At 37.9% G+C, this 16,247-nt stretch overlaps 1 protein-coding gene across 2 annotated transcripts; it reads left to right on the top strand.

Moving 5' to 3' along the window:
• Window positions 1-4,891: 4,891 nt before the first annotated feature.
• Window positions 4,892-11,175, top strand: LOC104595127 (protein MODIFIED TRANSPORT TO THE VACUOLE 1-like). 2 transcript variants are annotated; one of them, XR_002022577.2, is made up of 6 exons: window positions 4,892-5,648; window positions 5,958-6,707; window positions 6,932-7,087; window positions 8,904-9,878; window positions 10,708-10,828; window positions 10,904-11,175. XR_002022577.2 is itself a non-coding variant. In XM_019197408.2 (5 exons), exons 1-5 carry the CDS (start codon window positions 5,442-5,444, stop codon window positions 10,747-10,749), a joined length of 2,130 nt encoding a protein of 709 aa, XP_019052953.1. In that variant the 5' UTR covers window positions 4,892-5,441; the 3' UTR covers window positions 10,750-11,175. The 2 variants fall into 2 exon arrangements, 1 of the variants encoding a protein (XP_019052953.1); XM_019197408.2 differs by having other exon boundaries at window positions 10,708-11,175.
• The last annotated feature ends 5,072 nt before the right edge of the window (window positions 11,176-16,247 follow it).

The following is a 16,247-nucleotide window of genomic DNA, read 5'->3' as shown; positions in this document are numbered from 1 at the left end:
GGTTGAGGGATTTTTTATTTGATTTTGTCTTTTTGTGTCCGGTTCAACTGAATACTCCAGTTAACGGCCAAAGGCCCGTTAACATTAGAAAGATTGGCCTAGACGACGTGGTCAACTCTCATTGTTGGGTTCACGCATACAGTGCACCCATGGGTGAACAGAACGCGGACTCGCGTCTAATTGCCTTACGTTGCAGTGCTTACTTTGTATTCGAAATTCGAGCCGTTGCTCAAGGTATAGCGCATATAGGAGTTGGACCAACAGTCATCCCGGAAGTCCAACAAGTTGAGAAGCCTGGTGCCCTATCGGGTGGCGAAGAAATCTCTGTCGTAGGCGAAGTCGCTTTCCAAGAGGAGTCTATGTATCCGAGTTGCTTCCTACAACAAGACTACCGACGGAGCTCGCATTCTGTGCGCCCGTGGGTGCACTGGACGACTGCACCCGCGAATGGCTGATCGATACGTCGACCAGGCCAATGTTAACGTGCGTTTGAGTGTTAACGTGGTCTCGTCGATTCATGCGGAAACGAACCAGATCGCGTAAACACGAATCGGTCGAGTACCCAATCAAAAAGCCCCTTTTTCCAGTTTCTTCGTTTCTTCTTTCAGTTCTTTCTTTTATTTCTCTCCACCGATCCCTACCCATACAACAAAGTAACCTTTGTCCATCGGCAACAACGACATATCCTTCTTATCTTCTTCTTCGACTCTCCATTCTTCTTCTTATTCGACTCTTCTTCGTCTTCTCCGGTGGTAGGTCTGATTTGAAGGACGAACAGGTAGGACACGTCGACCAGAAACATCTCACATCCTACATCTCACCATTGTTTCTCAGTTTTGAATGAAAAACAACGACTAATGAAACAGGGGTTAGGGCTTGAGGAGATTAGCTTTGTTCTGATGACTGATGACTGCCAATGTGAGGAATAATGGTTCTCGGAAGAAGAAGATGGAAAGAAGAGGATGAAGAAGAAATAAGAGTCATTAGGAGACTAGAGAGAACTTTTCTATATTTATCGTCGAAATTCTTGCCGCCACCGGTGGACCACGTTTATGGACACCGGTGTATGTGAGTGGCTGATGGGATGATTTTATGGGTTAGGACTGGGACTGGGAGAACCGGAGAAGTGGAGGAAATGGGAGGGACTGAGGGAGTTCGAACGAAATCCCTTTATGGGTGGTTCAACCGGATGAGAGTCAACAATAGCCGGTTCAACTAGCCAAATTATTAATAACGGAGAAAACTTCCGTTAATTCGTGGTTAACACATGTTCGCCTCTCATTTGTGGGTGCACCGGATGAGTGCACCCGTGAGTGCACAAAATGCGACCTCCTACCAAAGATAGAGTATGTGTTTTGGATGACAAAGGGGTCGTTTGGCAAGTCTTTTTTAAAAGATCTTTTGGAAGCTTTGACAGTCAAAAGACGATGTGAGATTTTGCATCAATATCTTAACAGCTTGAAGACCGTTTGGTTAAGGCGCATCTGTCTACGCGTCTTTTCGAACGAAGATGAGTTAAAAAAAAGGCGAAAAGCTTCATTTGGACCTTCCCAAAATGGGCTTTCCACGTCTTTTCAGGGCTGTGGCTTTCAGTGGCTAGATCTTTTCCCAACCAAACGGGAAAAGACTAAAATGTGGGCTGCCAAGCTTCTAAAAAGCCGACAGCTCGCATGAAAAGACACGCTAAATGGGGCCAAAATGAAGAAGATCTAGAAAGGTTTGTTCTAATGTGTTTGGCACATTGACAAACAAAAAAGTTCAGATCGATCTCCCTCTATCTATTTGAAACAATAGCTTGACATTGGATCTTTCGGTGAATCCCATGAGCGCAATCGATGAGAGATTTTACTCTATTGTTGTCGAAGACACCTCTAAATGCCATTCTTGGAAAATACATCTAAAGCTGGTGGTTCCATCTCTTTACGAGAAAATTGAAGGAGAGAAGAGAGAGACGGAGGGTAATATTGGATTTATGGTTTAAGACAACCCGTAAGGGTAGTTTAAGAAATTTGCTAAACATTTAAATAGTGATTGCTATGCATTTTCCAAATGGAATATTTTTTATATAACCTAAATAAAATCTTATAAGTTTTTCCTTTTCATGCTTTTGCCATTACCATTATAAATTTAATTACAATGATGCCATTGAATAAAACAAAATAAGCAATCATTACTTATCCTTTCTACTTTTCCTCTTTCATATTTGACATATAATTGTTTACGGTGGTGTCATTGCTAACTATTTACAATGATGCCACTAAACTTCTACCCTTTTCATATTTGTTAAAAATTGTCTTTTATCTCTTATTTTATTTACAATCGGGCCATGTTGGGCTATGCCATGCGAGTTATACTTCCTTCCCCTAGGATACTTTAGAGGGTTGGCTCAAGCTTGCGCAAGCTTGTATCATGCTGCAGGTCAAGTCTTAGGCCAAGTAGGGCCACAAACTGGGCTAATCCATGTTTTTTAAAAGATTTTGAAAAAAAAATAATGAAAAAGTTAATATAAAATAAAAAAATAGATAAAAATTAAAAAAGATCTTAAAATTTTATTTTATATGAATTTTGATGTATATAATTATTTATATGCGTAATAATAAAATGAAATAATATAATAAAATTGAAAATAAAATTATATCTTATATAATTATTGTATATAATATACAGCCTGAGCCCACGCAGGCCCGTGTCGTGCCGTGTGCAATAATTACATTAAGAGGTATATTGGTATTGGTGAACTTTTATTTCCTTTGAACTCCGAATGCAGAGAATGTTGTTTTGAACTTTGAATTATGAATTCTGAAAATTATCAAATATCCATTTTGACCCCATATATTAGAGTTTTTGTTTGTCTTTTTGAGGGTATCATTGAAAAATAAAAAGTTGTATAATTGCATTTTAAGAGATAAGAGATAAGAGGAAACGAACAACCATTTTTCTCTTAAAGTTAAAGGATTCCTCTTAAAAGATAGTTAAGAGGAAACGAACAGGCCCTTAGGCCAGGCCGATCCATGAATCGGGCTAAGCCATGTTTTCTAAAAATTTTGAAAGAAAATAATGAAAATTTTAACATAAATTAAAAAAATAAAGATCTTAAAATTTTATTTTAGTCCGAACCTACACAGGCCCGTGTCGTGCCATGGGCTAGGTTGCTCCGCAAGCCAAGTCTTAGGCCAAGTTGGGCCACGAACCAAGCTAAGCCTATTCATGGGATTGATAGCCTAGTAGTTCAGCCCAACCCATTAACAATGCTAAATTAATTAATTAAATAATTTGAGATATCATTTACTAATCTTGTGTTGATAATACATAAAGTTTTATTTATTTATTTACTTATTTTACTAAATTGTTTAATTAGTTAATAATTTAGTAATGTAACAAATTATAATTGCTAGTAAAGTAAGACATAAAATCGTGTATATAATTATATATATTTACTCTCTCACTTGATTGTCTACCTATCTCATATATTTTATAAATTTATTTATTTATTAATTAAATTAATTATTATTTAATTATTTATAATTATTCCACTATATAAAACAAAAATACAATGACTAAAGTCATATCTCCCTCTTTCACTCTATTGCTCGATGGTTGTGATTACTTATTGTTTTATTTTATTAAATTAAATATATTATTATCCATAATTTTTTATTTATTTTAAACCGGTCTTTTTCCAATAAACTTTTAATTAGAAAATTTACCTTTTGCAAATTGTTTTCTTGAAATTTGATGTAATTAGTTTCAAACTAAATACAACCTTAAGAGCTTTTTATTTATCTTTTATTTTCTATCAAACAAACAAAATCTAACAGTCTGTTTGGTTTGCGTGACATGGATGCAAATATTTCTATTTTCTCATGTTTGTTTTGAGAGATATGATGCGATGAGATGGGATTAGTATTCTCAAAATAAGGGGTGCGGGGTCTCACCAAATAGGTGCGGCCCTAGTAAGAAACGAAAGTTGTGTGATGAATGTGAGAAAATTGTCGAGGGTGGATTGTTCTCATCTCCCATCTCTACAGTGGTCCGAACTCCGACCACCTTATCTTTCATCTCCGGCAAGGTTTACGGCCTCTGGTAAGTACTAACATCTCCTTTCACGCTATTTGGTGTTTTATTCCACCAATAAATACCTTTCTCTTCCTCCATCAACTTTGATCTCAAATCTCAGACGACAAGGAAATAGGATATTGCCTATCTTCTTCGGCAAAGGTAACTTTGTCTTCGTCTTCTCATATGGCAAGGAAACAGGATTCCGTTTTACGCATCATTGACATCTTTTTTTTTTGCATTTTTTACCAATAACGTTTTTCCTTCTATGTGTTTTAGGTGCTTAGCGGACAAGGAGCACGGATTCGTCTATGGAGACTAGAGTTCTCATCCTCATCTTCTATGAAGGTTAGTTTTCATCTTCATCTTCTTCCCATATTTTCTCCATTTGCTAAACCCTTTGCTATTGGGTTGCCAGATCTAAAACCCTTTTATTTTTTTGTTGCTATAAACCCCTATTCATTGTATGGATCTGCTAAACCCAAAGTGTTTTGTTATAGATCTAACATGAATTTAAAGGTTAGTTTTTTCATGGTTTATTTGTCCTAACAACATAAACTTCTCTTGTAGATATGCTCTTGGATCCGCCAACTCTCACCAACCAAATGTTGGAAGCAGATTCTATAGGATAGTGTGTCACAACAAACAAATGTAGTGACCAAAAATGAAAACTTAAATTTTACTTTCTCATTCCATCCTTTCTCATCCGTCCCTTTTCATCCCATTATTTCTCGACAACCAAACGGGCCATAACGGCTGCGATGAAAATAAAAATTTTTCTCAATTTCTTCGTTTCTTTTATGGCACGCGGCGCCATAAAATCGGCCGCCAGCGAAATCGATCATTCTTGTCCTTCGGGAGGAGCTGGCTGCACTCAAAGCCTCTATGTCCCACCGAACCTTCGTTTCGTGGCTTTCGTCGTCTCTGTAGTGTCTCTCCTCCATTCCTCCGCCTCTCTCCCTTATTTCCCTTCGAATTTCGTCATAATCAGACCCAGGAAATATCCCAATTCAGTAATTATGGAGTTGAATCTCTGATTCATTGCCTGCACCGGTTTTGATTATTTCCCATTCATAGTGTTTCTTTGATCGTTCATGGTGTTCAATAATCCTCCTAAGATCAAAGGAATTAGGGTTTCATTTCATGGTTATATTCTTCCTTGTGTGTTTTCTTCCCGATCAAAAGCTTTGACTTGGGGTGATTGGATTTTCTGATCGGGGGAACTGGGGCTGCTATTTAAATTGCGCCCTAAGACCCTGATTTCGAATCGATCTGCGTATTGCTTATGTTAATTGCTAGTTTCCAAGTTGTCCAGCTGATTTAGAACTTGGTGTGATTCGGCTGGGAGATTCAAGGAATACGCTTATTTGGTGGTTTAGCGCGAAATGGATTCGAGCAGAAGAGCTGTCGAATCTTACTGGAGATCCCGCATGATTGATGGAGCCACTTCTGATGAGGATAAGGTCACTCCTGTCTATAAATTGGAGGAAGTTTGCGAGCTTCTTCGATCTTCTCATGTCAGTATCGTGAAAGAAGTTTCCGAATTTATCTTCAAACGGCTAGAACACAAGAGCCCGATAGTCAAACAGAAGGTACCTAATACATTTTTTTTTGTGCTTCTTCTTATGGTAATTTTAGTGCCGGAGGTCTTATTGGCTGAATGCATAGGTCTTGATGGCATAATTTAGGAAGATTTTAAGGGGCTATTAATAAAATCCCCATTCACTTGGTACATTTGTTTTCAGTTTTCATTCGAATGGAAAACACATCACTTACAGATGAAAATTGAGTTAGCAGTGAAGCATTTATAAGGAGCATAAATTTTTTTATTAATATTATAAAGTAATTTTCACCTTGAATTATGGGAAATGCTGATAATAGTTTTGTTTTTGGTCGTGTAGGCTCTAAGGCTGATCAAATATGCCGTGGGAAAATCTGGTGTGGAATTCCGGAGGGAGATGCAACGTCATTCAGTGGCAGTGCGCCAGTTGTTTCATTACAAGGGTCAATTGGATCCTTTGAAGGGAGATGCACTTAATAAGGCTGTTCGTGACACAGCCCATGAGGCGATCTCGGCCATCTTTGCTGCAGAGGAAAACAAGCCTGCACCATCCGAAGATCTTTCTAAAAGAATACAAGGATTTGGGAACACAAATTTTGACATGCCATCAGAAGATAAGAAGTCATTTCTCAGCGAGGTGGTTGGTCTTGGAAGCGCTTCTATCATACAAGGGATTAGTAGTATCACCGCAGCTCATTCCCTGCGGAAGAATGACAGTGGGAGTTACAAAAGCCCAACCTTGAGGAGGTCGTTGACAACAGAAATTGAGAGCCCTGATAGATATGAAAGATTTGAACCTCATGGTGAAACTCAGGGTTCTTCTGGAACCTCTAGGAGTGATGGTGCTGGAACCTGGGGCCAGGATTCAAGACAGAACATGTCAATATCAACAAATGGAGACTCCAGCTCAAGTTATACGGGGAGCAAGAGCCGTGAAGAAAAGCTGTTGGAGACGATTGTTACATCTGGTGGTGTTCGTCTACAACCCACTCGTGACGCCATTCAGGCTTTCCTTGTGGAGGCCTCAAAGCTGGACGTAATGTCTTTGAGCTATGCCCTTGAATCAAAGCTGCAATCTCATTTATGGCAGGTATGTTTCTATTTTGAATAACAATACGTACTTATGCATGCATGCATGATATGAGCAGATAGGTGCACATGGCTTAAAAGTAGCTACTTTCTATGGGGGCACTGGGCTGCAGCAGTCAGCAAATTTGTTTGATCTTTTTTATGAAAAAAAGTCATGTGGATGACATATTTTTCTTTCTAGAACTTACTAACACTAAAGGTCATTGGATTTATACTCCTTGTCAGGTCCGCATGAAAGCTATCTGTGTCCTTGACTCAATTTTGAGGAAAAAGGATGATGCGAATTTTTCAACCATAGCTATCTATTTTAGTGAAAATAAAGATGCTATTATAAGATGTTCAGAGTCTCCCCAAGCTTCTCTGAGGGAAAAGGCAAACAAGGTAAATGTCTTGCAATCTTAGATACATTCGGATTTTGGGTTCTATTTCAAAGCAGAACCTATTTGTTCATAAAGGGTCATTACCCAATGTTGGTCCTAGCTATTCAGGGTTTTCAGAGGGGTAGACTGGATACAGACCTAACCTTTCATATTTATTTATACAAAGTGGTCTCTTGAAACCCAAATCCACATTCTCAGGTTTGTCAGCCAAAAATTTTACAATTGCACCATACCGTGGCCCCTAATTTGTTTATTTATATTCTTCACAAAATTGTTTTACTTAATTTGATCATGGTTTTCTTTGTTCACTTCTGACTATCTCAACTTCAGAATCTAAATGCATTCATAATGACCACAATAATGAGTTTCTACATTTCACACTCCAAGCCATTGCAATGCAATTGTGTAAACTAGCTTGTTTGACATTGTAATTATCTAGTTTTGGTAGGTTTAAGGGGTCCATTTACCATGAAATCTTGAGCATTTTACTTGCAGGATCTGCTTATATCGAAAATGCAAGGGTGGATGAAATTGTGGACTCTATTAGATGAAACTCCATTATATTGGGCTTCCAAAACGGAACCCTACTCCTTCGGATATTTGAGTGTGTTTCTTGTCAAGAATATTTCTGTCGAGGCTTGTGAACATATTGGACAAGATTAGGTACCTTTGGATAGTGGATTCACTGCAACATAGATCAACCAAGATAAATGGCTATGATATGCCCTGTCCAAGATTTTTGAGCTTGATCAATATTTTCTCATATCTGGATACATATACTTAGTTTTAACTATACCCAGCTGGTAGTAGGGCTGTCAACAGGTCAGATTTGGATCAGGACAGGCTGACATGGTGGTCCCAGTCCCGAAACAATTATTAATTGAGACAAAATCACAGCCCAAGAAACGTCCTGGTTAATAATCGGGATAATGCCTGACCTGATAGACCCAATTATACTGAAAATCATACTTATTTATTTAAATAATAACTTAAAACTTAAATTTTGATAATATAAAAATAATAGTAAAATACTAAATCATTTATATGTTAATAAGTTAAACACTTTTAACTAATATTATATTATATATTATCTCTCAAGTTTACCATTTCAAACATAAAATATGATAAAAATTATAAGAAAATTAGGAAAACCTTGTATATGTTTAATAAAATAATCGGTTTGGAACAAGAAAGAACCAGAACCAACCCAATTATTTTAATCAGGACAAAATCATGGAACCAGAGCCGACATAATCGGTTCAGTTCGGGTCGGGTAGTTGGGCAGAACCAACCCATTGACAGTCCTAGCTAGGAGTGAGGCAACTGCCATGTGTACGAGTACATGAGCTTAGGGTTTACATAATTAATCATGTTGTATATTGCTTTTTATCTTCAAATTTTGTTTTCTTGTTGATATTAGAAAATTCATGTTTTGCACTTTTCTAATTCCATGATTATGTAGTTAACACTGAAAAAGTATCACTGTTTGCCAATTAGAGTATGGGACTGCCTTCCTTTACCTGGGCAGACATACAATAGGGTCCTATGATGCAATGGTGAGGACTTTGGGAAAGTGCCATTAAGCACCACCTTTGAGCTAACAAACTTCTTCTCCATTGATAAAAAAAGCACAACTTCATCTCCCTAATCGATTCATATAGCCAACCCCATATAGTTGTGACAAGGCTTAGATGATGGTGATCTAGTTCTTGACTTCCTTTTCAAATCATTCGTATGAGTAATCTCCTATATTGAGAGGCATGCAAGATTATAGTGTATTAGTTGTAGTTAACTTTAGCATTACTTTTAATTGACAGGTCTTAAGCCTTCTGAATGGAGACCAGACAATTGAAACACATAGTCTTCCAGAAAAGTCATCTAGTGTGGGAGCAAAACCCCCTACTGTTCAGATGCCTGATTTAATAGATACTGGTGACTCAGATGATTATTATGGAAAGGAGGATTCAGCCCAGAAGCACAGTGATCAAAATATTGCAGATCTGATGAAATCATCCACTCCTACAATTGATGATCTGTTTGGAGATAGTTCAGCTACTGGCTTGAGCACCAATGGACATAAGACTGAAGAGGACCCATTTGCAGATGTCTCATTTCATACGACTGAGGATAGAGAACCTGTCAATGACCTATTTTCAGGGTTGGCGGTTGCTGATAAGAAGGTTGCTAATGAAACCCACATGCAAGCAAATAAAAATGGAGCACAATTATTGGATATTTTTTGTTCCATTTCTGATTCAGAACAATCAGGCGATAAAGGGAGTATGGATAATTTAATGGCTGGTTTATCTGTAGCTGACAAGAGCTCAGAGACCAAGCAACAAGGAAGCTTCTCTGGGTTGTTTTCAGAAGCTACCCTCTCAAACCCAAGCATTCAACCAAGTCATTCGGCATCAAATGATTCTTTGAATAGCATATTTAATTCTCAAATGGCTGGAATGAATCAAAGTGCTATGTTTTTAGGTCCCATGCACAACGCATCTCCTAACATGATGTTCAACCCAGCTTTTGCTTCACAGCCAATGAACTATGCTGCTATGGGAAATTATCTTGCTCAACAACAGCTGCTAGCAACAATGTCTAATTTCCAACACCTTGGAAATTTAAATGCTCAAGGAAATGCTGGTCTAGAACATTCTTCTGGTAATAGTAGGGAAGGAGGATACTCATCCCCACTTCCTGATATTTTCCATCCAAGTATTCCAACTCAAGCTTCCAGTACAGTGATGAACAGCTCAAAGAGAGAGGAGACAAAAGCCTTTGATTTTATCTCGGTAAGATTAAGATCTTATGTCTGGACTGAATTTTCTATCTTAAAGGAAGTCTTGATATCATCTTTGGTTAACAAAATATCATCAAAAGATCTAAGACTTAGAACTGTTTTACACTTGGACTACCCTAACGTGATTTTTTTTTGCTGAAAATCTTTTAAAAATTATAACAGAAATACTAATTTATAACGAGTATCCACATTTTACACACCAAAATATCAGTATGCCTGATACCTTCAAGTGGATATCCGTGACCAATACCCTCTTTTTTTATAATTTTTTTCTACTTTTTAAAATTTTATAGGTATTAGAGGGTCCCACTTGCTATTTTAAAGTTATAATGTTTTTAATAAGTTTTCTGTATTGGTCTATCCAAGTGTATCTAGATGCACATGCACCAATATGGATACGATACATTCAATACAATCATATTGATATTTTAATCCTTGCCATAAACTGATTCATCCAAATGGCAAAACAGGATTCATGTGGCCGACCCCATATAGTTGGGATAAAGCTTGGATGACGATGATGATTTAGGCCATCTTATCTCAATTTGCTCTTATCCCATATTTCTTTTCATAATTGAATAATTCCCCATATTTTTGAAGTTTTCAATGTTCTTTTCTGGGAAAAAGGGCATGTCTCTGATCCATGTTCACCAAAAACTTTAGTGAATCAGCAACTAGTCATATTTTTGTTACCCCTACTTGCTACCTAAATGACTAAAGTTATTGCACTGGGAGAGTCACCGAGTACCTTTTGTGTGCAGTATCAAAAAAGATCTACAGATGGACATGCTATTTTACAGAACCCTTCATTTGTTTTGCAGGATCATTTATCTGCAGCTCGTAATGCGAAGAAGGTTATTTGAAACTATATGCAATCGGTGCTTGAATGCAGAGCTTTTCTACTACATGATGGGATACTTTATCTTGTATATGCAGATTCAAGTGAGTTGTTCAATCAAAGGTGAAAATATTCTTTTTGCAATAATTAGTTTTGATGCCTCAACTATTGTAATGTAGGATTTAAACCATCATCTTGTCAATTATTGATGGAGTTGCAGTCATCTCATAACCAGAAAAGAGATGAAAATCTGAAGTGGAAGTATGTGTCCTCACTCCTCACCAGGTGGTATATGGGTAATGGCATCTTTGGGTTCTATTGTAAACACGAGCTTTCCTTACAGAGCCATTCTAAGGATTCTTTTTGTTAGGATTTTATTCAATCTGAAATACTTAAGTTATAAATTTCTTTTATGGTTTTATATTGAAATAAGTTTCTTTTTGTGATAAAACTGAATCCGACTTTGTGAGATTGGATTGAAATTGAACTCAGATGCAATTCCATCGATTGACAGCCCTGTACATGAACAAAGTTCTCCGTTTTTGTTTCACTGTGAATTTCATGGTATGGAACAAGACATAAGATGTATGAAAAAAATCCAAGAGACTAGCAAGAAAGCAGATATCTTACAAGGAGTTGGGATACAAGAGACTACCTAATTTTTGGCTATACTCCTTAGACTCAAACCATTGCAGATTTGCAGTTAAGCTTTTGAATGTCTTCCTTTTGTTTTTTCGAGTTTAGGTGCATCTGTCTTGAAGTCATGATGAAACATAGCTTCCCAGTTTGAGCATGGCGGAATGTCCATAATATTATGTGATCTAAATCACCTCTCAACTGATGTGCTTGACAAAATTTCTTCCAGCCGCAGATAAAGGCGTATGATTGTGAAGCTGTAAAGAGCTTAAACTTCATGTCGAACTCTATGCCTTCCGAGTCATAAGTGGTTTCCATATCCCCTCTTCTGGCTTCTCCTTCTCATGCATAGAAGAGTGATAAATCTTTTTGCATCTGATTTGTGTATGGTAAGCCAACACTGGTCAACCTTTGTATTGGTTCTCGTCAACTTTTTCTCAAAAGGTCCACTATACCTTTCCAGCACATTCTTCAACTTGTCGATCAATGGTGGTTCTTCTGGTAGATTTTTGGTGTTGGCAATGACTAGAACCCGTTTTTTTGATGGTAGCAGAGGCGCTGATATCAGTGAGAACAACTCTGGGAAATTTGTCCGTTTTCATCTCCTCCAAACGGGCTCTTGTTGCTTTATCCAATTTTTGGTGCTTCATATCACAAAGAATCCGAGCCACTGCCTCTACTTTCTTCCTCTTCCTGAGCGGAAAATTCAGTCTTGGTCATGATTCGTTCAAAGTCGTCGTTGTTTGAATTAGGCTCCAATAAAATAGTTCTCCAAGGACTCGTAGAGTTGTACAAGGACATGGGCATAAATTTAAAAAAAAAAAATTGAACACAAAAAATCTAAGAAATCTTTGTCTATTGCAAATGGGTCAGGTTTGATCTGGGTCCATTTATCTACAGAAATGCAACCACGGTACAGCCATATGGAAATACATTCAAGACAGTTGTTTCTTCTGTTAGTCCTTAAAATTGTCCAAATTTGCCAAAAACATCTTTTAAATAATTCGGAAATTGTTCTTAAAATCAACCAAAAATAAGCCTAAATTTGCCTTAAAATGCTTCTAAAGTTAAGTTGACTGAAAATATGGTTTAAAAACTGCTCCCAATCTAGTTTGATATTGGCCCCAAAGCCATCCCCTCGAGCAGTCCAAAATTGGTTTAGATTTAACTAAGAAAAGTTTGAAATTCTGCCTTAAATTCTGTCCAAAAAAATGCCCAAAACATTAAAATTAAAATTGACCCAAAATAAATGCCCCCAGAAATGGCTTAAACTAGACCCACAATTGACTGGAATGGGTCTCTGGATTGGGTCCGGTCATGATCTAAGCTGGGTTGGACTTCCTTCAAGTGGGCCTAGGATTTTATAATTGGCTCAGAATCTGGGCAAATCTAAGCTGAACTAGTTTTTATATAGATCAAGCTCAGACCGGTTCGGTTTGTTGTCATCCTGTCTGGATGACCTCTGATAGGATCGGATCATTCTATTTGATTCGGCTTGATCAGATTTGGTCAATCTGAATTGATCTCATATGATGAAGCGGTTTGGGTCTAGGAGCGTCAGAATCAAATCAAGTAAAATCGAAGCGAAATTGGCATAGTTAAGGGTAACACAGGTGAAAGATCATTGAATTAAATTGGAACCGTCTCTGGGACTGTAGATTCGGTCCGGTCAAACACGGTTCACAAACCGCAGTCAGCATGATGGATCGGGATTCGGGCCGACTCTCGTGCATGGCCGAATTCGGGTCCAAAAGGTTTCTTCTTCGCCCGGATATTTCATGCGGGCCATTATAACAGTGATTTCAAGTGTTCAGAAGGTTAAGATACAATGCTCGTTGACCGATGGAGTCAAGTCGAGAGTATCCAGAGATCAACCCTTCTACGTCAAGGTCTCCGAAAAACGATGATTTCTTCTCTTCAAATTTTTTTTAAAGAAAACATTGCCTATATTCAAACCTAGTCTCGATTGGATGCCACTAATAGAATTCGTATCTATGTTGTAGTTAGAAAACAAAAAGAAGCAAACGTTTAACTCACCTGAGTGAAGTTGTTATTGGCCGGCTGGTTGGGTAGTGGTTGATGGATATTAGGCTCATCGACTATTATCAATTCCCTGAATGGTAAGAACTCTTCTATACATCTATCTCTCTTTGTTTTTAAGACTATCCTTATCAGTCTATCAGTCCATTTAGATATTCATCACGTTTTTGTTGATTTAAAAGTAAACCATCAAACACCGAGCATTCCACCATTCCAAAACCAGAGATTCTACCACTCCAGAACAAAGATGGCAGGAACGGGATTTGTTGATGTAGAGTAGAGGGTGCTAATTAAGAGGACTTACTTATACGTACGTGTACTGATCGAGTCACTAGGGCTTTTTATTTTTGCTTGTTTAGTTGCAGCCCTTGGACTTGGAGGGTCTCTTTTTGGATATGATCTCTGTGTTTTTGGTATGATATCCGTTTGTTTTCCGCTTTTTAATAAGTTTTGATCTGAGTTTTCTTTAACAGTCGAGAGATTTGGCCGGACAAATTAGCAACTGTAAGTTTTCATGACCTTGCCTAGTGCTAGCTATATCATCCTCTTAGTTGTGTAACTAATCTTGGATTATCTGTTTATTTGTTATAGAATTTTCTGTTAGATGGGTGGGGAAGGAGGGCTTTCTTCCTTCAAGCTAGTGCCTAGTTGATATTCTCCATGGTGATTCCACTTCTTCTGTCTTTGTTTATATGTTTTGTATATTTTCAAGCCATTTGTTGTTGTTGCAAATAAAATGGAAAACTGTTTAATCTGATTGGTCATTTCTTTGTCTGCTACAATTGGTGGTGGCCATTGTTCTAGCACTGAAGTTGGGACGTGGAATGACTCTTCCAAAGGGAGATTCGATCCTTCTTGTGGTCATGATTTGCTTTTTTGTATTAGGTTATGGGTGGTCATTGGGTCCTCTAGGTTGGCTAGTCCCAAGTGAGCTCTTCCCCTTGGACATAAGGTCAGCTGGGCAGAGTGTGGTGGTCTGTGCCAATATCTTCTCACGGATCTGGTTGCTTAGTGTTTCCTTGTCTCTCTCTCTCTCTCTCTCACAGACACACCTCTGTTATGGTATATTCCTGCTCTGTTTGTTTGATCATCATCATGAGTTGCTTCATTTACTTCCTCCTACCAGAAATGAAGCGGGTGCCTATAGAGGAGATAAGCTTTCTGTTCCAAGAGCATTGGTTCTAGAAAAACATTGTTAGTACACACTAGATGAGAAGCCCCATCAAGCTCCATGAAGGAAAAATCCCAGTAGCAGCTCTTTAGAAGCACCACCTGATTTCTCTGATTCTTTTTTCTAAGAGTAGGTCAAAATTGACAGGTTCAGTTTGATGCTTTTTGTCAGGTTATTAAGATTGTTTGCAAATAGGCTATATATAGTTCAGTTTGCCACATGGAAAGATCCTCTGTTCAATTCAGACTGTCTGTTTGACACAACACATTTTTTTAATAAAATTTTAGCTAGTGTTTATGTTGAAAAGTTTTTTCTAATAAAATCTTAAATACTATGGTTTATGCAATTCTAATCAATTTGACCACAATCTAGGTCTGTACTTGATCATTTTTCTCAGAACTCTTACAGGATCCTGGTAAAATTGATTATAATCATGACTGAGTTCTTTGAAAACTCACTACATAAAAGATCCTTCCTCACAACAGATCTTGATAAGTTGTTTGCCAATGAATTTCCTTTGTCTCTCAGATGCAAGGACTTCCCTTATTTTAAGGTAGTGAATAAGTATTGCTAGTGAAGAAGAAAAGAGGCCTTCCTGCTATACCTTAACTAAGTCAGATGGTCTTGGGATATTGATAGGGTCAGTAGTTTGAACAATATTTATTTATTGGTTAGTTGATAACTTCATTACTATATTATACATTTGAAGAATATATAATGCCCTAGTTTTTTCCTAATATGGAGGGGCAATTTCATAAATTTGAGTAGTTTCATGTTCTGGGTCAAATTTTACTTTCTAATTATTTGATAGTTGTCAATCTTCTAATTTGAGTTGTTTTAGCCTTTTAGGTGGTATAGAGTTAGAGGTGAGGTGCTAAGAAGAGTGGTTGATGTATGCTAGGGCCAACGCCTCCACGGTGTTATATTGAACCTTAAGTAAGAGTGGAACTTGAGTATGCTTGGGTTGGGCTTTTGTCAAAATTTGAATGGCCCGGGGGAAATCCAAATCCCTAAGCAGTATAAAACATTAATTAACTTGGGCCAACCTGACTTACACCCCTAACCGGTCTGTATTTGGTTTGATAAAAAATTAAAGAAACAAAAATTTGAGGGAAAGTATCCAGAAACTTCACAAGCAAACACAACATGAAATTCGAGAAAATGAAATGTAGAGTATTAATTGAAACAACGAGAAGTGGAGTCTCTGTCCATTCAGGAAGCTACATTTTATTTAATCCATGAAATTCGAGAAGTTTAGCATCCACTTTTGTGCTCTGACGGCTCAGCACGAAGGTGTTTACGAGACGCTACTGGGAAAACATTAGCTACAGGCGGCCAGAGTTGGGAAGGATTGGGCGGCAAGCACACAGTCGATGAAGTAGATCCGGCCCAGGGTGACCCTGCACTTGCAAGACGGATCGAAGGAGGAAGCCGAGACGTCCAGTTAAGATTCAAGTGGGGCAAATACTAATTGGAGGGAGGGCACCTCATTGCAATATTATATGTGTTGCTGCCAAATTTGGAGCCCAGGGCAGTGAGGTAATTTTCAAGGTCCGAGGGCTGTGGATTCCACCTGTTGAGAGTAAAAAGATATCAAAGGCCCCCGGGAGTGTTCTCAGGAGCAAGAACTCCGACGATCAAGTTAGCTAAGGGCTTAGAGTAAGTTAAAGTCATCA

Source organism: Nelumbo nucifera, chromosome 2 (genome assembly GCF_055504915.1).
Source record: "Nelumbo nucifera cultivar China Antique chromosome 2, China Antique-T2T, whole genome shotgun sequence".
In the NCBI taxonomy this organism is placed as follows: domain Eukaryota; kingdom Viridiplantae; phylum Streptophyta; class Magnoliopsida; order Proteales; family Nelumbonaceae; genus Nelumbo; species Nelumbo nucifera.
This window is presented reverse-complemented; position numbering and strand designations above follow the sequence as displayed.

What these genes read in the sequence shown, in the direction of transcription:
- LOC104595127 (XM_019197408.2), top strand. Translation starts at nt 5,442, where the DNA reads ATGGATTCGAGCAGAAGAGCTGTCGAATCTTACTGGAGATCCCGCATG. An exon ending in TGAGGGAAAAGGCAAACAAG is followed by an intron (nt 7,088 to 8,903) that starts GTAAATGTCTTG and finishes TTTAATTGACAG; the next exon opens with GTCTTAAGCCTTCTGAATGG. An exon ending in AAGCCTTTGATTTTATCTCG is followed by an intron (nt 9,879 to 10,707) that starts GTAAGATTAAGA and finishes TTTGTTTTGCAG; the next exon opens with GATCATTTATCTGCAGCTCG.